At 38.6% G+C, this 26,106-nt stretch overlaps 1 protein-coding gene across 8 annotated transcripts in view; it reads left to right on the forward strand.

Annotated features, from left to right (window-relative positions):
- The window catches only part of LOC311283441 (A-kinase anchoring protein 13), a 92,773-nt gene that overhangs the window by 3,458 nt on the left and 63,209 nt on the right, over positions 1–26,106 (forward strand). For 7 of the 8 annotated variants that reach the window (XM_084397832.1, XM_084397835.1, XM_084397836.1 and 4 more), the window contains exons 2-3: positions 19,879–19,922; positions 25,460–25,613. In XM_084397832.1, coding sequence (XP_084253958.1) covers positions 19,890–19,922; positions 25,460–25,613 — 187 coding nt within the window. In that variant the 5' untranslated portion in view covers positions 19,879–19,889. Of the gene's footprint in view, positions 1–18,201; positions 18,290–19,878; positions 19,923–25,459; positions 25,614–26,106 lie in introns of those variants that run through there. The other variant, XM_084397833.1, reaches the window with a different exon arrangement.

Below are 26,106 nucleotides of genomic sequence, written 5' to 3' on the forward strand. Positions count from 1 at the left end.
TAAGTGTGAACGCTGCCATACGAACCCTGGTGCACACTTAAAGGGATAGTTCGGCCAAAAATGATATTTAACCCATGATTTACACACCCTCAAGCCGTTCGAGATGCATATGTCAATCTTTTTTCAGACAAACACATTTTCAGTTATTTTAGAAAATGTCTTAGATCTTTCAGTGGATATAGTGTGAAGCTATGGGGTCCACCTGAGGGTAATCCGTGCGGTTTTGTCATAAAAATATACATATTTAAAACTTTATAAATGAAAATAACTGGCTTCCGGTAGCGGTCGACGCGCGTTCACGGAGATGGATGCTGGCGTATGACGTAGCGTAGGAAGCGTCGTGACGTAGAACGAACGTAGAGTTTTGTTTTGCTCTGCTCTCTGGCTGCGCTATCACGTTCGTTCTACGTCACGACGCTTCCTAAACTACGTCATACGCCAGCATCCATCTCCGTGAACGCGCGTCGACCGCTACCGGAAGCCAGTTATTTTCATTTATAAAGTTTTAAATATGTATATTTTTACGACAAAACCGCACGGATTACCCTCAGAAGGCCTTCGTTTATCCCCCTGGAGCCGGATGGATTACTTTTGTGAAGGATGCATGCACATTTTGGGACTTGGAGGAGGTGGACCCCATAGCTTCACACTATAACCACTGAAAGATCTAAGACATTTTCTAAAATAACTGAAAATGTGTTCGTCTGAAAAAAGATTGACACATGCATCTCGAACGGCTTGAGGGTGAGTAAATCATGGGTTAAATATCATTTTTGGCCGAACTATCCCTTTAAAAAAGTGGACTGAACCTCTGAAAAGACGGGTCTCTGTCCACTTTCAAACAAACTCTGTTTCGGTTCGACTGAAATATCAGCGCAACATGGACCAAAGACATGTAAACAAACCAAAAACAGGAAATGATGTCACAAGATGCGACCCAAAAAAGGACAGACTGCTCAAGCATACCTGTTTTTTCTCGTCATAGTCACGATGTTGCCCATCACAGTTCGGTACAGGCATCTGAACCGCGACTCCTCGCAGCAGATCTGCATTTGAGTGTGTGACGGAGAGATTCCTGCTGCTGTTTTGACTCTTTTACACATTTTAGAAGCTCCTCACGAATTGTCAGCTCAATCATATATCATCATATATACGCATATTTTGCGAGCGCATTTAGCCCAGAACACAGCATTGGTTTTGATCTTTGACAAGTTCCGTCATAAAAGCCGTTTTTTGTTTTGTATCTTTAGGTTCGGTGTTAAAAAATGGTTTTTTGGTCCGGACTAAAAGAACCAAGAGAACCGAACTACAAATGTGAACACACCCTAAGACACAGTGCGGTTTCTCCGAATTGTATTTGGAGGAGCAGGCGTAAGAGTTCCATTTGTCACCTTTTAGTAATCAGAGAGATCCATGGTTACGCACAGATCCCAGGAAGGCTAATTCTCTCAATGGGGGCTGTAGGTTTCAATGCTTTCCAGATGTGTGAAGGATTGTGCTGATGTGGAATCAATATATGAATAATGTAATAAAAGTCCAGACTTTCCCAATGTAGTCGACCTGCTTATCTTTTGGTTAATTCTCCGTTTTTTTTTTTTAGCGTTTCCATCAGTGAACGGAGATCATACAAGTCTCCCGGGCCTCCTGCTTTTTCATTAAAGTGGCCAAGCAGACAGAAACAGTGTTCTGTGATTCAGCACATACTTGAGGAAAGTCCAGCCTCTCAGACTCAACTGGTTTGGAGTAGCTTTCAAACAACAAGACAGTTCCAATGAACATCCGTTGCTTGCCCAGAAATGTCAGATATTTTGTTTGCTAGAGGAAAAGCTGCTTTTTACCGTTTCATCGCATGTACAGCATGTTGTTTTCGCTTCGAACTATGAAGAACATCGTCAGCTAGATGAAGTTTGATTGATTGGTTTTAGCAGTCAGCTGAAGAGGTTTTAGTAGTTTGTTTATGGAGTGAAACACTACATTTTTGGAAAGTGTTTTCTTCCTTGGCCCGATTCTTTTGGAGTGCTGTGGAAAAACCACATTAATTTTTCGGAGTGTTTTGCCTCCTGTTGGCCCCCAAATTTTGCAATGCAATGCATTTTTAAGTGTTCAACAAAACAAAACAGTAATGCGTTTTAAAAGTAGCTTTAGAAAGACACTTGTGATGCAACTCTTCCAGAAACGTTTTTGCCAAAGTTCTCTGTGCTCAAGAAAGTCTAAACAAGGGACTTGTTGTTATACTACAGTAAAGGCATTATGTAATTTCTCAGCACAGAAGAACTAGTTGGTCTGTCAGCTAGTAGCCAAAGATTGAGGATTCCTGACGTGCAGGAGGCGCACGGTGTTTCCTCTAAGACTGCATGTGTGTATGTGCTTTCAAAGACTATTAGTGAGGCTCTTCTCTTTGTTGTCGTACACCTGCCAAGTGACCTGGCTCTCCCCTTTCTGTGTGACGTCATGTCTTTTATCTTTTATCTGCCCTGGGGTTATCAGTGCACGTTGAGTTTTGCAGAATTGGGTTACTTGCTAGCACCGGATACACACAAATGTCATTGTTAAGTCAACTTGAACTCAATTTTACCTTATTATAAAATAGGCATGTTCTAGGCATGTTCCTAGTCTTTTTTTTGCACGATTCCTTAGTGCACATTATTCCAAAGAAAAATCTTGTTTTAACTCCGAAAAGGCCATTTGGCTGACGTCAACTTGGATGGAAAATAGTTAACCTATAGCCAAGTAACTATTTAGTAATTGTCAATTCAAATTTATTTGTATTGCGCTTTTCACAATAAACATTTTCAAAGCAGCTTTACAGAATATAAAGTCCCCCTTTAGTCAATAATTGTATTATTTTATTTAAAAAAAATTGGTTTGAATGAGCGATTCAAGACATCAGTGTTTATATCCAACCTAAAAACTTTTATCCCAGTTCTTCTGTGATAATATGAATATTTGTTACAGAAATAACAATAGGCCTTCTGTGTGGTTAAGACTATTTGTGAAGCTTTGTTAGCTTGTTTCATACTTTTACATGACAACAACTCTCTTTGGCTCAGCGGCAGCGCCAACGCATATATTTGAATGTTCTGGTGTGATTTTGTAAAAGTTTTAATAGACAGGTTTAAAAAACATGGGTGTTTTAACGTGGATCGTTTAACAATTAAAGGATTAGTTCACCCCAAAATGAAAATTTCCTAATAATTTACTCACCCCAATGCCATCCAAGATATCCATGTCTTTCTTTCCTCAGTGGGAGAGAAATTGTTTTTTGAGGAAAACATTTCTGGATTTTTCTTCTAACAATGAACTTCATTGGTTACCATCTTTTTTAAGTCCAAATCAATGCAGTTTCAGAAGTCTTTGAAGTGTTTAAACGGGCTGTACGCGTTTCACAGCTGAAGAAGAGGTTGTTATCTAGCGAAACGATAGGTCATTTTCAAAAAAAATATATAATTTATAGACTTGGATTGAGCTGATCAACAAACGGACAGGGAACTACGTCATCACGTTGAAAGGTCACGCCGGCAGAAGTGCCGCCCCACTGTTTACAATGCGACCGTACGTAGGAGGATAGTTCAAATAGTATTATTTGCTATTATAAGTATAGTAATAGTATTCAGTGAATATGAATATGAATAGTATATGAATATGAATAGTATATGAATAACATTCTGATGAATATGAATAGTAGTTCAAATAGTATTGCCGGCGCCGGCGTGACCTTTCAACGTGATGACGTATATCCCTGTCCGTTTGTTGATCAGCTCAATCCCAACTATTGAAGGTAAAAAGTCTATAAATTATATATATATTTTTTAAATGACCTATCGTTTCGCTAGATAACAACCTCTTCTTCAGCTGTGATCGCGTACAGCCCGTTTAAACACTTCAAAGACTTTTGAAACTGCATTGATTTGGACTTAAAAACTATGGTAACCAATGAAGTCCATTGTTAGAAGAAAAATTCAGAATATGTTTTCCTCAAAAAACATAATTTCTCTCCCACTGAGGAAAGAAAGATATCTTGGATAGCATTGGGGTGAGTAAATTATTAGGAAATTTTCATTTTGGGGTGAACTAATCCTTTAATTGTGCAGCTTTAATTGCAGTCCTTCAAAAACCTTGCCAAAAGTTAACTTACAGTAGTAATTTAATGCCAGTTAATGCAATACCGTTTACAGCAAACAATAAATAAAATAAAATAAATTACCTCAAGATGCTAGTGAGTGAAAACTTTAACTGAAGCTATCACATTGCAGTCAAAAACTGGGTGATACAAATTATTATATGATCAATAAGTTCTGACAACATATGTTTTTACATTGCTTCAACTCATCAAAATAAGTAAAGCAATTTTCAACTTAAGTTATACAAGATTCAACTTTTCAAAGTCAATTTAATGTAATTTAAGTTGAAATGACTTAAACATCCAAGTTGATTGAACTTAAACATTTAAAGCAGCAACTTTTTTTTACGGTATGTCTTGAGCAATTTGATTGGCCCAGAAATGTGTCACAATATGGAATTGAAACTGGTTGCAAATGCTGTTTCTTTTTTCTGAAGTTCTGAAATCACCTCTAAAATTGAAACCTCTCAGCTATGCTCAATTCCCTATATTAGATGTTGTCAGCCAGCCAGCTATATATGCATTGGAACAATAGACCTTATGTGTCTACAGTGAAACTGGGACATCAGCTGTGCGGCTGGATGCGACCGTCGGTAACCTCTTGTGCAGGCTGGGCCTAGTGTTCCTCATGCAAACATACACCTCTTTATAAGAGCACACATCTGTAGTTTTAATGGTGATGTGGGTCTGGCCGGTTTCCTGTGAGGACTCTAGCACTTTTCAGCCTCTTTCTGCCATTCCTGCTACTTTATGGCTCATTTATTCAGTTGGTTACGGTGACTGGACAGATTATCACGAATTGAAATGGCAACGTCTAATGGGAACGTTGATGGTTATCATGATGGTGATACGCAAATCCACGCCTTAGGCTTTCCTTTTTTTACTATACATTTTTTTTCAATATTTGCTGTGGATTGTTTAATAGCACAGAAGGCATTTTAGCTGCTTATTCATGTAGCATCCAGCATTAAGGTTAAGATTCCGAATAAGAAATGAGATTGTAAACAAATGTCAGTCTCTATAGTTTTTTTTATTGCCTTTTTTGTCTTGGAAGCAAGCGTTGAGTGAGTGGCCATTTGTTACTGTTTTTCTTTGTTTTATTGTCATCAGTCAAAATGTCCATGTTTGAGTCTGAAGTATTTTAATGAAGAAAAGACTGAACATTTTTAGCATTTTTTTTTTTTTATCCGCTTGCTTAATCTCTCCAAGATTTTCAACATTGTCCTCAGCTCAGTGGAATGTACTCAGCACCAAGCGCTTGGAGAATTCTTACTGTAAAATGACTATATTTAGTCTTTGGGTGTGGATTTCATTCTGAGAAGATTTTATCTTCTTTATCTTACAGAATATGTGTTGAAAATTGCCTTTAATGAGGCTTGTTTTATGGTCCCCTTGACTCATAATGCAGCAGGTCACTTCCTTCTGGGAAGCCTAAATATGCATGTCCTTTGATCAGTCTGCTTTGCTGTACATTTATCAAACTCTAGATATTTACATATTGGAATTTAGGATTCTGGGCTGTATTTGCACAATAAAAGGGTGATACTCTATTGTGAAAACACTTTAACATTTACAAAATCATTTTTCTGAATTACTTCCCTAAAATGTACTATCAGAAATTGTGCAAATGTCACTTTTTATTTCCGGTTTACTGTAATATTGGTTTTGACATCACTTCGAATGTTGCCCTTTTTTGATCTGGGCTTCATTTTCCAAAAGCATTGTAATCCTAAATGGATTTGTAGAAACCAATTTGGCACCAAGCTTAGATGCTTTGTGAAATAAGGCCCTGGTCATTTTATGCAGGTGTATGATAACAGGATTCACTAAAATGTTTTTGTATGTGAAAGTGCACTTGTACATTACAATGCAGATTATTGTGCCTCCACAATAACCAGAAGGCAAATATTGACATTGGTGGACTTTGCTTAGCTTATTACAGCATAAATATTACCCGGATGTCACCAAAGTTCATATGACCCATGATCCCTGAATTCAAATGCTTTAACTTGAGTCACTTAAAGAATGAGTTGGTTTTGCAGGACCCTGGATGTGTGAATCCATTTGAGTGTTCTTAGGTCAGAAAACACTTGCTTGATAAGCAGTATGGGAAACCATTGAATAGATCATTGAATCAATGCTTCAGTCAGGTTAGATTGATAAAGCAGACCTCTGCACTTTGTCTTCCTTTGGGTATGGCACGGAAGCGGAAGGCACGGCGTAGTTTTGCGTTTTAACAGCCTGTCCGGAATCTTCTGTGGGTCACATCCCCCTCGTGAAATCATCCTGTCAGAGGTTTGTCAAATGAAGCTCTCTGTGGCCTTGAACCGAGCCTGTCTGGTTACAGCAAGATGAAGAATCAGTGTCTGCTGCTAATAAATAATCTTCCAACATACCATTAAGCTAGAAATTTCCACCAGCACACAGTCGGGATAGTTTCCCCTGTTTTTATATTCCTTATATTTTCAATATGTCAGTTTTTCTTGTAACATTTAAGGTATAGTAAAAAAAAAATAAAAAAAAATACAAAGCTGGTCAGTGTAATGCAATGGCGTAACGGCATTCAAAACCACCATCAAATAATCATAAAAATGATTAATATGGCTAGTGTGCTATATTTCAATATTACTTTTTTGACATGTTTATTCCTAGATGTTCAATCAATCGGTTCTTTAATTGGACTGATTCTTTTCTCATGTTCACTGACTCAGTCTGGTTGCAGCGTTTAACATCTTAGTGGAGGGGAAGATTAGAACTGAATAATGACTTGAATTTTTGGTGTTTTTCGCAGTTAAGAAGACTTGAAATATAGCTTACAACTCAAATAGACCGCTTTTATGATACTTTTACATCCTTTTTTTGAAGCTTAAAAGCTTTAGTCAACATTGAATGTAATTGAAAAGGTCAAGATATTCCTTTAAGATCCCATCTTGCTATTTCGGCAGATGTCACATTTGCTTTCCCTCGGGATCTTGACAGCATATACCCGTCTATCTAGGGAACCTTCTCGTCTTAATGTAGACACCAGTGAGAAACTAGCAGGAAGCAGTGGAATGCTCTCTTTAAAAGCCACGAACACCAGACAAGAATGCTGTGGTATAATTCGATATAATTGTTTGCAGCTCTGTCCTTAAAAGTTGCCAGATTGTGTACAAACATGCAGCATCGACCCAACTCCTCCACTGGGCACGTGCCATCAAGAGTTGCGGAACTTTTTAAACTCACGCAACTGAGTGTTTTTGTCTGCCTGCATTTTAGTCAATTAAATTATGGTACAATCTGAAGTTCATTATGATAAATGGTTGTTAAATTAAGACTGTAAGTGCGGTGTGTTCTGTTTTTGCATGTTGAGGCTTGCGTATTACTGAAGTTCATTGACCTTGCGAGTTGTGGGTGGTGCTGGTTTGGCGTTATTGTGCACTCAGAGAAGGCCTGTTTACTAACAATGGCATACTAAGCCCTATCTCTAAACGCTCACCTCGTGGATTTGGTAAAAACCATTGTTGGCTTTTAATTGGCTGATAGTTTCTACACAAAGGCCCTTTCTCCATTACACAAGGGCCCCACCTTTCAGTTTAAACTCACCATGGTACATCTGATTTTTTTTAGTTGTTTACTTCCTCATTATCTATCTCAGTTGATCATGTTAACGAAAGTTATAGAGAGTTAAGAATAGCAGTTATGGCATTTGTATCATAAGTTACTTGAATCCATGGTGAAGGTATTCCTTTTAAAGTTTTCCTCTTTGTCACAGTCGGTGGCTTCTAAGTGAATCTCGTGCTGGAATCAAGGATGTTGAAAAGTCGGTTGCTAGCTGAGATGGTTGAATGTGTTCAGACAGAAAGAGATTTTCAGGCCCACTATATTTCAAGCTAATGAGAGCTGCCCTTGGAGAGGTGGAAGCATGCCCTTACTTTGAGCTTTGGCTTTCACTGTTCAAAGATGGATGATGGTTAAACAGTCACCCAGTCTAACCTCTACAGGGAATGGAAAAGTTCGACTTCTGCTTCAAGCTGCAGGAGGGACCGTCATTTGGGTTATACTAACAGCTCAGACGTTTTTCTGCTGCTTCTTTGAATAACTGATTGATTACTATATATTTCGTATTTGGATGTCAAGAGTTTACAGGATATACTTATTTTTTGATCCCAGTTTTTTTAAGTTTTAATATAATCTGTCTGAGTTCTGACATTTCAGCCAGTTTGTTGTTGTTGTTGTTCTTTTTAGCCAGATTTAGCCAGTCTTCAGCAGTCCTTTGTTGTGTCTAGATTTCTTGCTTTTTCACAATTTATAGTAATAATTGAGATCCAGAACTGTTTGTTTTTATGTGATTCATGAATATTTGGATTATTATTTACGCATTGTTTTGCATTCTAAATAGTCGCAAGTATCTTTTCATATCTAAAAATTAAGATTAAAGTTCTAGTATGTATTTAACACTTATGGATAAATGGCTTCTATTTATGAAATGAAGTAAGTTGCCTTAGCTGTAAACACTGTTGCTTTTTGTTGAATGCGCAGTGATGTAATGGCATTGCTTGCTGCTATTCTTTAAAGACCCACCAAATGGTGGCATTTTTTTGGTTAACTCCATAAAGTTTAGGGCTGGTCCGAATACCATTTTTTGAGCTTCGAAGCTTCGATAGGAATTAACATCGAATATTCGAAGCTTCGGAGGGAGGGGGCTGAACATATTTTTCTCTCTAATAAAGGCAGGAATCTCTATGTGTCTGTCTGTTTGCATTTAGATTATTTATCTTGCATTTTGAACCGTTCATCCAATCGACTTCACGAGTGCAGTGTCACATTTGGTGCAATATAGACACGCGAGACGTGACACGTTCAGAATTAATACGCGCAGGGCTCCGAGAACGGACACTGCACTAGTGATACAAAACACAGCCTAATATTTTTCTGAGTAACAAATAACTCTCAAATCAGAAATCAGCAGCACAGTAATTACTGACACAGTAAAGGGTAGGCTAATATATTGTTTCTATTCTATTTCCACAATGTCAAAGCCGTGTGCTTATAGCCTACAAGCTCAGGCATGCACTTCTGCCCATACAAACTCCGCTGTTCTGCGCTCTAAAATAAGAGTATTGTATTTCGCCCAAAAATGCTAAAAAAATAACCGTGTCAGAGCGTTTTAGGCTATATCATGTTATAGCCAGATATGACGACGCTTACAGCACGCGTCACCGCAGATCAACATCTATTCATCAAGCCAACGTGCAACTAATCAAAGTGAAAGTGGGTCGCAGATGCTTTAACACACAATCAACTTCATTAAAAGTAAAGAACCGAAATGATCTTACCAGGGCTCTCTCTTATTGCGGTCTTTGATTTAGAAATTTTAGCTGACGATCAGTAAAATGCAGCTGTTGCTGGTGACGTGCACTCCATTACATCTGCCTATAGCGCGGGATTTGAAGTTCGGATTCATATCCGTTTTGCAAAAACACATTTATGTGTTCATTGTTCATATTGACAAATCAGAGAGAGCTATCCATCTGAGAAAACGCATGACAACCCCATTCAATCGCGAATGGGAACCGTTTCTAGGGGGATGCCAGGTGTAAAAAAAAAAAAAAAAATTTAAAACGAATATTCGAATGTCAAATTTGAAAATCGAATACCAACCCACCGAACGAATATTCGAATACTCGAATATTCTGGTACAGCCCTAATAAAGTTAACAATATTTATTCCTTTTTCGCAGCATTCTTGCATTGCATATTGCAGTCACACCATCGTGTTGTAAACTACCTAAAATTGGAGTCCTGCAGCAGCCCTTTGCAAAAGTTTCACAGAAAAAGGTTCACCATCTCGACATGACCCCAGTCCTCCAGTTGTCTGTTCACCATTTTGACTGCCTGATCTCCATCTCGTCTCTTTGGAGTGGCTTTGTGTTTAGTGGGAGGCCAGTCGCTCTTGCACTGACCCGTGCAGGGGGGCCGTAAAACAATCTACCGGTTAAACTTCAAACTCCATGAAATTCTTCTCCCCCTTGATTCTGTCCACACACACACATGCACACAAGCCAAAGCCGATGATCTTTTGTTTGAACTAAACCTGAGAGGCTGTGCATAACCTCTGACAGAATCTTAAATGTGTTGTCATTTTCAAATGCTCCCATTTTGTATTCATTCTGCTCTTATCTCTCGGTGTCAGCTGTTGTGTTTGTTAGAAATCTTTGCTGGAAGCCATAATATTTTCCCTTTGGATTGGCCAGTGTTTCACTAATTCTTGGGAACGTCTCGTTCTCTGGTTACACAGAAGTGTGGTGTTAGCTTGCGGCCTGTCTCACTCTCACTGAAATGCCTGAGCTGGTTTTGTTTGTTCGTTGGCATGGAGACTTTGGCTGTACGAAAACTGTCTACTGTGAATCTGGAATGTGCAACTTTATAATGTGAATTATAAAACTGTCATATAATATTGCATAATATTTGTCTAAAGGTTCATTACAAAAAGTGGATTTTTTTTTAAAGAAATCCCAAAAAATCATAGTGCATTAGTGCTAGTGACACCCAATTTAGTTTAAATGTTTTAGTTTAATTTTTGATTTTGCCCTTCGAACATTATAATTAATTATATTATAACACAAAAATGTAAGTGTAGTGCTCTGAACATGGTGTCTCTATATTAATAGAATTTGTTAATTACTAGCAATTGATATTGCAACGGGGCATTTCAGTGTTTTGTCCGGTTTCTAGTAAATCCATCTATTTAAAGACACTATGTAAGATTTTTGGATTAAAATGTCCAAAAACCACTAGTACAATGTTATATATTTTGTTGACTTGTGTACATTATCCCTATCCCAAATGTTTCCAACAATGTTTAATTAGAGAGAAATCCTCAATTTTAACCAGTGTAATAGCCCGTTTTATTGCTTCGCCTGTCAATGATGTTACTGCGAATGAAATGTTTGTACCATGCTTCAGAGACAACACTATTTTGTCAAGTGGCTATTAACATTAGCATAATCAGAAAGAGCAGAAAGAGTAACAATATTAGTTTTTTTTCCCACCATACAAGATATTTTAAAATTAATTTTATGCCATTTAGCAGCACGTCATCCAGCTTTTATTAATATGATATTCTAATAACAATCTAACTTACTGCAATGTGCAAGTAATGTTATAAATTAACTTTCAACACACTCCAATGCATTTTAAGTGTGATCGTTTTGACCAAGTAAAACAGCACTGCATTACCCCACTATTTTAATTCGTCAGTAGTAGTAATTAAAAAGTAATTCAGCACTTGTAGCAATTTCATTAGAATGAAATAAAATAATGTGAATTTAAGTGATAAAATGTAACTGTAACAAAGTTCAAGTTCAGGGAAGCTGGAGGCGGGAACCAACAAACGTTAAACAACTTTATCCGTAAAATATAAACAACAAAACAAGGAGCGGTAATGGCCAACTGTGGCATAATAAAAGCTCCAGAGCTCCTCAGTGGGATTCAAGACCAGTGTGTCGCACCGTTGTCACTCGTTAGCATTCGCTCCACCGACCTCATTCCGCTCCCGCGGCTCTCGGCCTCGCCCTGCTTCATAACACATTATATAATAATTATATAATAATAAAACTTTTAATACATTAGCTCATCCATTTCTGCTCGAGTTCTGTCGGATTGCTGTGGAATCCACTGACTGTGGAAGTGAAGACGACAACTCCCATAATCCCACTCTCATACACTGCATCAAGCTACTGCTTTGTTATCCTTTTGAATAAGCAACCTCTAGCTGCAAAACTTACATGCTGTTCCTTTAAATCCTTATTTTTGTGCTTTTTTGATAATACTGACCACCATGAGCTTGGTAAACAGCAACATCAAACCCTGCAGCACTCTTGGCACAATGTCTGCCTATCTGTGCTCTGTGTTGCGGTGTGTGCTCTGCAAAGACTAAATATCCTCTTAAATAGGGGTTAGAGTTACTTTAGCCTCACCGCCACAAGTATTTGTAATGGTAGATACAAGGCTTCCCTATGGCAACGCATTAGTGCCATGAGACTTTATTATAAAATAAAGAGTCTCTTTGCTTTTTTCATGATGCCTCTGGGGTGAAGATCTTATTGGAAAAGGGTTACATAAGTCAGATAGTCATTTCTTCTTTTATGTCATATTCTGTGGGTTGTGCCTTTCTTTTCCGAATGGAGAAAAGCTTGACTTGTTTGCACTACAAAGCCCATCCAAATTTCCCAAGGGGACGTTCCACAAGGAGAGCAACACATGCTACATCCTGTTCATGTCACGGGGGAAAGAGGGCCCTCTCAACCCCTCAACACGCATGCAGTACATCTCTGGCAACTACCACAGCCTTGAGACTGACGTCCCTGCCATTTCGGCTGGCTCCCGCAAATTAACGCAAGGCCCTGTAGTGCGGATTGTTCATGCATTCCTCCGGCATGACTCTGGCATGCGCATTTAAACTGCTACTTCTCTGTGCCTGTTGTAGCCATTCAAATGAAAACCCTTGGATATGTTCGGAATGAAGCACTTGGCTTACTTTATACAGACTGTTATATATTGAATGCAGGCCACTCCTTTTTTTTTAAATGCCATGTGAAATTGTATGCCATCAAATAAAATGGTTTTATGTTTTTATAACTTTTGTAGATCAGATCAAATGTATAACACCAGAAATTAAAGGTTGACCGCATTGCATTGAGGAATAGTGTATTCTTCTGTGTGTGCACTGTTATATGCTACATATTTTGGAAAAATGTAGTTAAGTTGGTTTTTCCCATTCATGAAAATGATCCAAAACCAGGACTCTGCAGCATACTTGCCATATAGCAGGGGTAACCAGCTAATCAATTAGGCCTTCAGGATTACTAGAAACTTCCGGGCAGGGAGGTGGCCCTCCATGCTGTATAGGACTGCAGAAATGGTATTGTAGGATGCTGTTCTGAACATATACATTAAGCTGCAGTGGATCCTGCAGTTCCTATGGGAAAACATTAAAGGCAACAGAAATAACCCAATATTTGTCTTACGTTTCACACTTCAGGCGTTGACATTAACCAGAGGTGATAAATGAAACGTTGGCTAAATCGCCTTATCCCATAATCCTATTGAAACCTCTCACTTGCTTCCAGACACCGTCTGTGCTAATCAAAGCACAGGTAGACCAGGAAGTACCTTTTGTTGTGTCTGTCTGTATGCCATTTCCTTGTAGTTTTGTTTGACTGAATCATTCAGGAAGTGAATGTGTTCAAGCGGTATTGATTTCCTCTGTCAGTCTTGATAATATTTAATTAAGAATTCAGGAATTATAGCGACGGGATGAAAAACACTGCTTGACATTTCATACCAAATGTGTAAACCTGTTATTTTCAGTAATATTGATTGAATTCTGCTGCTGAATATGGTGTTTTATTTGGACGGTTGAAAGCCCATAGCTCGGAGGTGAAGGGGACACAGGATTCTGAGAGGCTGGGCAGTGTTGATTCAGACTAAACAAACAGGTGTCTGCTCCTGGCTGCCGGGTGAGGCCAACTTGGCTCCAGCTGGGGCTTGACAGAGGAAGTTTCTCATGCCCCTTAGAGCATACAAGGATAAACCAGAGTTGAAGAGCTGATATGCAAGTTTATGTTTGTTGATATGAAATGCTGAGTGTAAGAGAGTGTTAAACTGAGTATTAAACTATGTGTAGTAGTGTTTTAGCTGTACATTTTTTATTAATGTCTCTTGTTGGTGTGCCAAGAGTAGGCCTACATTTGTTAAAAGTTTAAGACATGCTGTCTTGGCACCATATTTTTTCATATGCTTTACACTAGTTGTCTTTTCGGAATTAATGCATGTGGTGTTGTCAAATTCAACATGTTATTGTTGCCCTAGGTTTGTTTGATCAGGCCCTTTTTTACAATCACATCGACCTGTTCTCATCGCCCACCATGGCTCTGCTCTGTTGCAGTCAAAGCAGTGACTCAGAACATTGCCCCTTTCTTGGTTTGAACTCGATGACCTTTTGTTTGGGATGTTTCCTCCATGTCATTCTTAAACGACAAAACCACATTTTCACCACTGCTCATAAAACGAATGCCGACCATGATTCCAGACTAGAACGACCCTTCACCCTCAACATTCTCACTCAAATGTACATCATTTGTAAACCAAAATTTCTACTCAACCGTAGTTGAGCATGCTTTTACTGTGCACATTGCAGTTCCTCTTCTCCTTTTGGATCACTCTAATCCAAAAATACAAGATGTAATTATAATGTTTACTTAATATAGCTGGCGTAACTAGAGATGTTTGTTTTTTGCATTGTGATATATATATATAAGCTGGTACCACATAGATGTTTAGGAGCCATTGTGTGTAGGCGAGGTCTTGGATCTAAGAGACTGGGTCTGCAAGGTCCTTCTTCAGATGTATACATCTCAAGACAAGCAGAATATCCCCTAAAGATCACTGGTTCTGGATTGGTCTAACGGTTGTCTCATGCTCTGGACCAGAGTGGGGTTCAAGACCAGAACCTCCAAGACCCAGACCGAGAGCAGCACCAGACCCAGATCCAGATGAGTACCAGACCCCACAAGACCAAGACTAGACATCTTAAGACCCTGTGTAAACCTTTTACGTAAAGACCCCTTTGTAATATTTGTTAGGGTTATCTTATCCTAAAAGCTTTCTCCTGGGTCTTTAATTGTAATTTGACACAGTCTAAACCTCAATATCTAAACCCAGAGCTACAAGTCCAAGAACCAAACTGTCATTTTAATGAATTTCAATAGAGAAAGAAATACTTGATTTTTGGATATTGTGGAACTTTGCACCGTGGGAAATATTGCAGTCATTTGATTGCAGTCTTGTCAAGATCCTATACCAAGAATCAGGCCCATACCAAGGCCATGTTTATGTGGTCTTAAGAAGTCTTAGGACCACAAGCTCAATATTTCCTCTCCATTCTGGATGCATTGAGCTGGTGTCATGTCTGGATCCCAGGCTTCCTCTCTGTCTTCATGGTTTCCTGTCTTCTATCTACTTGTGGTAGGTGGCATTTTCTCTTGGATTAAGGTACAGATTTTCTTCAGATCCGATTGGGCTAAAATTGTGCTTTAATAATGTGTTCTATGAGGTTCTAAATAAATATGTGTTGGTGTCTACTTGTTAATTTGTCCCTACTTTGTATATATTGTTGAAAGATAGTTGTGGTGTAAGGTAAGAGAACATCTGAGATGATCTGTTTACGTATTTATTTTGTAAGTGTAGTATTTAGCCTTGTGTGCAATTGTGCTAGATGTAGTGTGTGGGCCTAGCTCGACAGGATGAAATCAGTGGTTATAATTAGAACCAGCTGATTATCACTGTACCCTATCCTGTTGAGCTTCAACAGTAGCCCTTTTATTCAGCTAAAAGAACAAGGGAACTCGCCTAAAGAAAGAGGCTGTGACCCCTCTCATAATGTCCAGCCCTGTCCCCACCCTACCGCCTACCCCTGACTTGCTGTCAATATGTTGTCCTTGTTTTAGATTCCTACTTCCTGTCTGTTGCTGCCTGTCTCACATGTGTAGGATTGTGGGGCTTTTGTGGGGGTTCTCAAAAAGTCCAAATGTGATGCTTGAATTTCAGTGGTGCCAGAATGCAGGCCAAAGCACACAAACTACGGCCCTCACTCTAGCCTCTAGACATTAATCTGTTGAGGGTAACCACTGGCTTGCTGACTCTGCAGTGTTCTGGCTCAGTAGGTCCATCCAGGAGGCCTCATATCAAAGTTAGTTTCGGGTTTTATTCATGCACGACCACGTAAATCTTTGCAACAGCATGCCCCCTCCATGACTGCCATGTTCTCTGATGTGTCTGGTTGACACTAGCCAGTAGCCAGTTTGTCAGCATCCACAATGGCCACCGTCTGGCTTAGGATGGGCCCTCACCCCTCTCTCTCTACCGCCGATTTAGCTGATTAGTTGAGATTTGGAAGTGGATCAACTGGCTAAATAGTTGGGAGTTAGATTTGGGGCAGGGGTACTTGGTGAATCAACATGAGTGGAAAAAACAGCAGGTGGGATGTCTGATCTCCTCCTGCAGACTAGGGAGGGGAGAAGTATTCTGGGAATTTCGCCTGCACAGGAGCTGTAGAGGGGTTCAAGTAAAGAAGCCTGCAGGTATTAACAGAATAAGAGAGATTAGTCAGTTGTCCAGTTTATAACACCTAAGCTCTGTTCCAAAACCTAGTAAGCTGCCTAACTGTCTACTGGCTGCATACTGTTAACGTTCACTTGTGTGTTGCACTTACGTGTGCTTCCCGTAAAACGCAGAAGACACTTGGCTAATACCCAGTTGATACCAGAGGTGTTATCGTATTGCTAAGATAATGGCTATTCTCCAAGCACAAAAACAGAACACACAAATATTGGGTGGGATTTCAATCAATTCTGAAGTATGTTGCTAAGAAAGTGCTGGGCAGTATACCGGTTTATCCAGTATGTATTTAAAAAATAGAAAAAATGTACCTACCCATACCGGTGCGTAGCTGAAACAATTCCCCTATCTGTTAAACATATTTTACTAGATTGTCTTGGACTTAATACAAGTAGAATGCTTATTTATGAAGTTACTTCACTTGAGGACTTATTTAGTAAGATTATGCCTGAAAAGGTTTTGGATATTTTATCATATGTTTATTAAAAAAATCTTGTATAATATGACTTTTTTAAAAATTGTATTTATATGATATTTATATTTTTGTAATTGAATTTTTGCCATGAAAATAGCCTTGAATGCTGACATGGCACTAAATAAAACAATCTGAATCGCTTTATAACACAATAATAAACCCACACAACCAATTCTCTTTAACATGAGACCTTTGATTTCCATGATGCAGTAAACAGATGGAATCACGGAATCACAAATGGAACCTTGGCTACTGTATAAAGTGGAATGTCATGGTATTTGGCCTTTTTTAGATGAATAAATCTAGTGCTGATAAAGTAGTGCTGTACAATGAATCAAATTGCGATGTAGACTAGTGTCTGACTGCTATTTAAATCTGAAGTCTGCACGTTCTGCGTGTCTGTAAAAGAGTGCCGCATTTTCGTCTACTACACACACGCGCCGCTGACACTCGTGGTGTTTTCAGTGTCTGCCGTCGCACTATATGAGGACACGAATACATGAACTTCATCTGCAGAGCTGCTCTGAGAGTTAACTTCATGAGCATTTCACCATGTCATTTAATAAAACTATTGTCAAATCTTATACACACAGAAACTCAAAGGTCTTCAAGACAACCTGTCAAAATAAAAGTTCTGTTTAACTTCAAGAAATATAACAGAAATATATTACAAGAAATAAAAACAATAATAATAATAGTTTTTTTGTTATTAAAACTCAAAGATCTTCATTACAACACGCCATAATAAAAGTTTTGTCTAATTTTTAACAAAAATAAAAAAACAAAAATAATACTAATGCACAGTAGAATGTGCTTCTTAAAACAATAATAATAATAATACAATTTATGAAAACATTATTCTAAAGAATATTACACAAGTTTTCATACATGTTTTAATTTAAACGGTAAACTTGCCAAAAATAATAATAAAAGGGATTTATTAGATTTTCATTTAATTTTTGAAAGTAAGTTGTTATATTCTATGTACTCCTGACAGTAAAGTAAGCCACTATAAATCTATATAAAGGACCATTCATGAAAAGAAAAAAAATACTGTGATATACTTTGAAGATGCCAGAATCTTGAAAAATTACAGTGATACAGATTTTTGGTCATACCACCCAGCACTATGCTAAGCTAATGACCAAGTAATTTAAACTATAGAAGATATTTTGAACTACTACATTTTTGTTCTATGGAACTATTTTCTATATTTCGCCATACTTAATGAACAGATGATTGATAAACCGCTTCCTTCGACTTTTTCCGCAATGTTGGCTGTACATTTTTACCACGATTATTACAGTTCTGAGATTGCTTTATCTATGAAAGATTCATGATGATGCCACTGTTATGTTGTAATCTTTAAAGCAGCTCAAAAAAGTACTTTTATTTTGTTAGTGGGTTTGAGCCAGGTTTCTGCTTTTTAAGGAGAAGTGAAATTCATTGCACTGTTGTAAACCTTGTGAGCCTACAGAGAAAGCATTTTAATGCATCATAACCATATTCCCAACATGAAGACCATTCCATAAGGTAGGCAACTTTAATTGTGCTAGGACATTTCTTTTTAGTTCACTTGTAGACAGCATCACATGTATCCTTCACAGAAAACATAGTCCCAGAATGCATTGCGATACAGTAGAGCGTTGGCGCTTGCAACGCCAAGGTCATGGGTTCGGTTCCCAGGGAAAGCAAGAACTTATAAGAATTTAAATGTGTACTTTAAAATGCAATGTAAGTCGCTTTGGATAAAAGCGCCGTCTGCCAAATATAAAATGTGATGTAAATGTTACTTTAGCAACATGCTAATGTTAGCATCTTCCTTTGTCGGCAGCAAGACAGTTAACTTGGTTTTGGAATAGAACTTTTGTCACAGGCATGTTGGGTAGTGTGTGCTTGTAAATGTCCGTGTATGGGAGGGTGTTGTTCCTGTGTGTCCAGGTTATGAGTAGGGCCTCAGATAACCACAAGGACCTCTAAAAGGGTAATACCTCACCCGGGGCAGATAACAGAACAATAGCTGGGGGCGGTTTATCATTCTTAGTGAGCAGAAGGTGGGGGCGGTGTTAACACTCCAATGTCATTTGTTTCCCAGCCTTGTGTTTTAGGGGCTGCTTCTAGCCGTCACATTAAAAAGAGACGATTTGTCTTATTGTGTTGGCTAATGTGTTTTTTTTTTTTTTCTCTCTCTTTCTTGAATCAGCTGAGATTTGGGTGTTGTCTGAAGCTCTGTGTGATGGTGGTTGGGTTTGCAGTGCGTTGTGGGTTAAGGGCTGAGGTTTTGCCTCTCATGCCTGGGTGAAGCGTAACACCCTCTTGCAGCTTGCAGGTGGGCAATGTGTTTCGCGGCCAGCCGCAAGATTCCACTAAGTGGCATACGTATGCTGGCATCTGAACCTCTTTTCTTCCCGGTGTAATCGATAAGAACGGGTGGGAAATTAACGGATGGGAAAATTCCCTAACCGTGACATGCATATTGAGCAAGAAATTCCTCTCTCTGAATTTCTTTATAGAAAACAATGACATCCTGTGCAGCACAAAGCATTTCTGATTCATCACTTTCAACTCTTCAGTTCTTTTTGATACTTTTAATCTCTAGCCATTCTTGAATTTGCAATAAATCATCAATGTTAGTCACCAAGATAACGAAACCTTTGCGACATATTTAAATCCTCAAAATTCCACAACAATGTACAATATACCACAAAGATTTTATTGTTTTTGTTTGCTAGGCCTTATAGACGCATGTATGTGATCCGTGAACGTTGCCACGCCTCAGGCTATTCCTATTGTTGAGTCCTGAAAACAGATGCAAATAATGGATTTCCTGTTATTCATTAGCTGCAGTTACATTTTTACTGAAGGTTTTTTATGGAAGGACCCGGAAGGGGGTGACCATTATGAATGTGGGCTAGCTAATGTGCTCCTAATAGTTATTACGGTCACTGTTTTTTTCTGTTAAAAGCCCCAGGTGATCTGGGTCATGCAGCCTGATGCTAAGAGGGAAGTTTGTTCGTGCACATGATCAGTGAAATGCAAAGATCATTGCGGATGGTAATCGAACATCCCGCACTTTCAGAAATGCCTTGTTGCTAACTCTCTCACTTTTTCTTTTTCCACAGTGGCCAGTGCCATGAAACTGAATCCACAGCAAGCCCCATTATATGTAAGTATTGCAATATTTGTTTGTTTCATTCAGTACCGCACTTTTCATGCTAAAACATCTACTTTATATACATCTTTTTTGGTTGTTTTGTGACAAGTATACCATCCTGTCCTAGTCCCTAGTTGATTGAAACTTCTAATGTGAACTTGTTGCTCCAAGGCCTGCCCACATTCTTCCCGTTGGGCTGAATCAGCGTATTTTGGTCTTGATCAGGGGAAAGGGTGCTGGGTAATTATGTTTTTTTTTTTTTTTTTTGTGCTGACCTTTTTTAATTAGATTTGCTTAAGCCATACAGAAGCCCACATGTCAGCAGGATGTCTGACTGAAGACACCACAATGCTTTCAGGTCAATGGTGAGGACCGGATCAGTTCACCACAACAAACTGCACTACTTGAACAAATTAGGCCTTGTAGATCACTCTAGTTGTTGTGCGTTCATGGTAATTTCAACATCCTGCCATGGATGTGACTTTGTTGATTGGTTATATAATTAAACAGGCACACAGGGTCTAAAATTGGCACACCTGCCAAATGAAAGTTCTCCAGCTATAACAGACAAACTCAATGACAGTTCATTTTGCAATATTTAGATAAGCTTTTCCCCATAGGCAATGAAATTATTTAGCGTTTTCCTTTAAGTCAATGGTTTGAATGTAAAAAAATACGTAATTTTTTCTTTAGAACTTTTTTTATATTGTCTTTTTTTAATGTAACAGTTCAGTTACTCTTAAACATCCTTTGTCATGAACTATAAACCACGTCACAGATTGTGCTGTATCTGAAGCACACAGCTGTGGCTTGTGCATTTGCTGTTCGTGTGTATTAGTATGTGTGTGGTTAAAGCTGCACATGTGGTTTTTCCATGTTTAGCAGTTTGATGCAGCATTGCACTGTTTCTTCTCAGGACGTCTTGATTAACTCACGGAAGTCACAGACGTCCTCTGTTTCTTATTTTAATGTAGATTTTAAGCTGGAAAATAAGATCAAATGAAAACAAAAGTGCAGATAGATCAATTACTGTTCAATTTCAGTGTAAGGAAATGATTGTGTAGGGGAAATGGCATTTAATCTCTGTCTCCCCACTTTTTTCCTCATTTATTTCTGCACACATTTTTATTCTTCTCAAATGTACATTATTATCAGGGTTTGACATTAACACCTGCCAAATGCGGGTGGATTTCAGCAGTGGCGTGTAACTCAGTCACACCTACTAGCCACTTTGGCAGAATTTTATATATAATACATACATTTTTCAATTGTAGTCTTCTATAAAGGGATCTGAAAAAATAAACTAAGTGCAATGTAGTGTTGTCAAAAGTATAGATTTTTCGATATCAATACTGAAATATCTGAAACTCTTTTTGAAATACTCATTTTTTGCAAAATGTATACACAAAACCAAGTGCGGGCACATAAAGCCGTCTCTCAGTGCTAAACTGAGTTCTTTTTCTTATTGCACTTAACAGTCAAATACACACAAAATAATGTCAAAATACTGGTCTTGGCGAGTATTCACTTAAAGGTGAACTAACAAACTTTATCTTAACCGAACAGCTTCAGAGTCATTGGAATAGTTATATGACTTTTTTGGGGTTGAATGGTGGTCGTCTCGCACCCCCCAAGCACCTGTGAGCCGAAAAACCACCCTTGCAACTTTGGGCCGGCAAAGTATCGCGTGATATCAGGTCTCGCGATGTAACGAATTGCTTTACGGCAAAAAAATCTGCTAAAATTCTGTCATTATTGCGCTCCCTCACGCTGTTCGAACCCGAATGAAGAAGATGTTTTAAAGAATGTCCCATCTGCTTTGATGTCGTTGATCTATAGCCTCTGGTATCTGAGAGTCGCCAACGAGTTTTTCGACAGTGTTGTCAAATATCTATTCCGAAGCTGTAGGGGGAGCTCTATAGAGAAACCTGCGAGCAAAAAGCGAGAATACAGCGAAGAAATTCCCAAAACTGCATAGCCCTGCCAGAGCCCGTCTACGGAGAGCCTGCCCACTCCCTATTAAGTCCTATTGTACCGAATTTTGGTTGTAGTTCCACCAGAGTTCCACTGGGGGCGATCGCCCATGAGTGCAGATTGAATGGGAGTCTATGGGGCTAGACGGCTAAATTTTTCTCTTTCACCCGATTGCCGTTGAGAAATCTCAGATTCGATAGTAGGTTTTGCAAGTTCAACATGGGTTATAGGTCGAAAGTTGAATGAACGAGTACTTATGAGTTGTTGTTGTGGTTAAAGGTGGCTAGTAACTTTGGAAACCCACTAGTCACAGTGGCTGATGAGAATTATTTTTAATGTTAAGTAAGTAAATTCTAATTACAGCATGTGCTGTAATTCTTTCGGTGCTTATTAGCAAGTCCAGTGGTTTGCTCTGGTTAAAGCTCTACTAGCTAGCCTCATTTTGTAGCAATTTCTTTCTGGAAGGTTTTTAAGTTGTTGCTACATGACTTGGCTATAAAAGCTAGATTAATTTTCAAGATGATTTGATTGGCAAGTTTTTAAGTTATATCTACTTGACGGCTATAAAGACAAACAAAAGCTAGATTCATTTTTACGTTTATTTTTATTGACAAGCTTCTAAGTTTTAGCTACATGACCTAGCTGACAAATAACCGAACAAACAAAAGCTAGCCTTATTTTATAGCGATATTCTTTAGAAACTTTCTAAGTTTTCGATAACAGTGTCTTGAAGAAGGTCAGAGCTTTTTGATTCTAAGTTAGCAGATGTAGGGGACCGCTAGTTTCATGGCTGTTGTAGAAGCTAATGTGAAGGAGCGTTCTCTGTTCAACATATGACCCAGGCTAATTTGCTCTCCTTAATTATAAACAGAGCAATGGTGGTTTTGGGTTTCCAAAGAAGCAAAGACATGTCATGAAACGTAAGCTGCACTTTGAAGTTTGCTTTTGCACTAAGTCTTGGTCTAAACTCGTTCTGCTAAATTTGAGCTAAATACAAGTAGCTAAAAGATACACGGTGGTCTCTCACTCCCACAATTCTCTCAGACGAAGCAGCTTACCAAGTGTTGTTTTAAGCACAGGGCGAAAAGGCCAGGCTCTCCTCCTTTGGCACATTGACTTGCGAGATCCTGAAATAGACCAACGAACAACCGAAGTATCAAAAGTATTTTGAGAACCCCCATGAGCCCGCTTCAGGTGCCAGAAATGCTTCCTGAAAAGTCTGATCCGATATTCAGCTCAGCCAAGAGATTCTGAGGAAAATTTGATGTTTTGCTTAGGAAATCTACCAAGGATTAACACGCTTCAGTCTTAAAATATCTCCAGGGCTGCATGCAGCATTGATGATTTGAAGGATTTAAAAAAAAAAAACCATGAATCTCTAAAACCAAAATTCTGTGTTTGTGTGTACTTGTTAAGAGATCAAGTAAACACAAAGATAAAAAATCACACAAAGACCGGTGTCATCAAATCTGAATCTCCATGTCTTATGGACACAGTTGACACAGTCACCAGGGTGGTCTTTGTTTCATTTGTTTATGCTCTCGCCTTTGGCACTTTTCCTGGTCCAGCACCTGCTATCCATATTGGGCCTCCATGGTCTAAAAGTGGCCTGTTACTGACTTGTACATGTAAGCATTAAAAATAAAAGATATTTACAACCAAAGAATGTTTCTGGTTTCTAATATGTAGATAGCTTCCGTCAGTAACATATTTCTAGAGCACCATGTATGCGTCATAAACAAAGTGCGGTCAGATTCCTAAACCTTATACGCGTCGCTCGGATCAAAGGGTCACCAAAACTGGTTCTCATGCAAGTCAGTCATATGACCTGGCCATAAAAAGCCCTTCCCACACCCTGGAATGCAACCAATAGGGATGCATGTTTGGTTGCACTGATTCAAGAGTTATTGTGATATAATTTGTGGTCTTAATGTCTAGCCTTGCTTTACATCTTCACCTGCTTCTCTAGTTACCACAGCATCAGTAACAATTTTAGAATTTTGTTAATGTTAGTCAATATTAATAATATTAATTACTAATTGCTTACCACAAACAAATCCAAAATTCAAATTCTTTGTGTACTTTTTAACTATAGACATATCAGCTGCGATTTTGCAGACTTAGAATGGATAGGAGTTAATCTCACAAAAAGGATTCAGCCGTGTCTCCGATTTACTCCATGGCTGTGATCATCGTCGGCCAAAAAAAGCAGCTGACTGGCATTTGGCAAGGGCACCATGTGGCTTTTGCAGCCTGGCCAATGAAAACATCTCTCGCTAGGATGTCCCGCTGCTTGCGTCACGCTCTAAAGGTTCTGTGTGTCAGACAAAACTTTGTGGCCTAGCATAGTAGCTACAGTAGGTAAATGCAGTGTGGGAATGCTAGCTTGTTACTTTGGTTTTAGATTGTGTAAACAATCATTCTGCTGTGACAGACCTGTCAAACTCATCATCTCACTCTCTCTCTCTCTCTCTCTCTCTCTCTCGTTTATTTTTTTATCTTATGGTAGCTCCTCCTTTCGCTCTCACTCTCATATTCTCATTCACACACATCCAATAAATAAGGGAAGATATATTAAGACAGAGGGCAGACTTTCTTGTCATGCCTGGCAATTTGTTGCTGATATCAAGTGTCAGGTGACTGTATTATGAACTACTACTAAAGCTAATGTAGATGTAAATGTAAATGTAAATGTTTTGGTCCTTTTTCCCTCTCTTTTGTCTGTTTCTTTATTTTTACGAAATTATTTTGCAACATAACATTTATATAATTTATATTATTTGTAAATAAATAATGAACATTCTGACGATAGCTAAAATTAAATAAATGGCTGCAGTTAAGTTATATTATACGTTTTTGTTTTGTTTTGTTCTTTGTTTTGTTTTGTGTGGTTTTGTTTTGTGTGGGTTTTGTTTTGTGTGGGTTTTGTTTTGTGTGGTTTTGTTTGGTTTGGTTCGTTTTGGTTCATGCACCTTCCAGCCAAAAACGAGATTTAATAACATGACCTACTATCGATGCGGGGCAAATATAGCTATTGAAAGAACTTGAAAAGGTTGTCAATACCATATATTAGGCGTGACATTTAAAATATCTAAAGGGAAAAAAAGGTGTCTCACACACACCCACAACGCATGCTGAACTTTTAAAAGTAAAGCTATAATTATGAGGGTGGGGAAAGGCTGATGACTGTTTTTTTTCTCCCAGCATTTGTTGATATGTATATAGGCTGCCGCTCTGCCCCCGCTCACTTTGTAATGAAACGCGTCTCTCTTAATGGACAGGTGTTGATTCTTCCCTGTAGTTTGAGGATCGTCTAATGATGATAATAGGAGTCGATGCAATGTGTTATGTAATTTTCTGCACCCACAGGCGATTAAAAACTCTTTAGCTTTAGTCTTTTGAGAGAACATGAGAAGAACTTGCATTTTAGTCTTTGATTGTCAATTTAAAATGCACTTTTTTTCTTTTAAACAATTGGATTGTTTTTCAGTCTAATAGTTACTGATAGGGCTAAATTCCTTTCAGTATTTAAGAATATTGCTTAAAATGCTGTATGTTTTCTCTCTCTTATTCAGGGCGAGTGTCTGTTGACGGTCCAGCTCTGTGAGGAAGAGTGTGTCGAGGATGAAGATGATGTAGAGTTTTACCTGCTATTCGCCGGCACCACCCAGAGGCATATCTCCAGCACTTCAAAAATCAGCCATGTCACGCTGCAAGCCGTGTGCCCAGGTTAGTGTTCACAACACCAACGCTCACAAAACACATTCCACATTCACTCCGCGTCTACGTACAATATTTTATCAATGCTTAATGATTGTTAGCTTCTTCCCGGAATCAGACGCCCATTACCTGCTGAGATTGACTAATTTACATTCCAGTCATGCCGGACCTGGTCCAGGCTTTGCTGGGCACGTTGTTGCCTTGTCCAATTATTCACCCTCAAAATTGTCCCAGTTACCACAGGGCGACCTGCAATGAGCACATGCTTGAGCTGATCTAAATATCCCAGTGCTGTTTCTGAAGATTCATGTAGTGTGTATATAAACAAGTAGTAGCTATTAATGAGCTGATACATTCTTGCTTAATGTAGGAATATGTAGAAAGAGGGAGAAAATATAACAAGGATCTATTAACATATACACACTTTTTTGTTTTATCGGTATGAAAATAGACATCAATTTGATGGAGGGAACTGCTAAACAGAACTGGAATTATTGGATTG

The sequence above is a fragment of the Rutilus rutilus genome, assembly GCF_951802725.1.
Source record: "Rutilus rutilus genome assembly, chromosome: 23".
Taxonomy (NCBI): Eukaryota; Metazoa; Chordata; class Actinopteri; order Cypriniformes; family Leuciscidae; genus Rutilus; species Rutilus rutilus.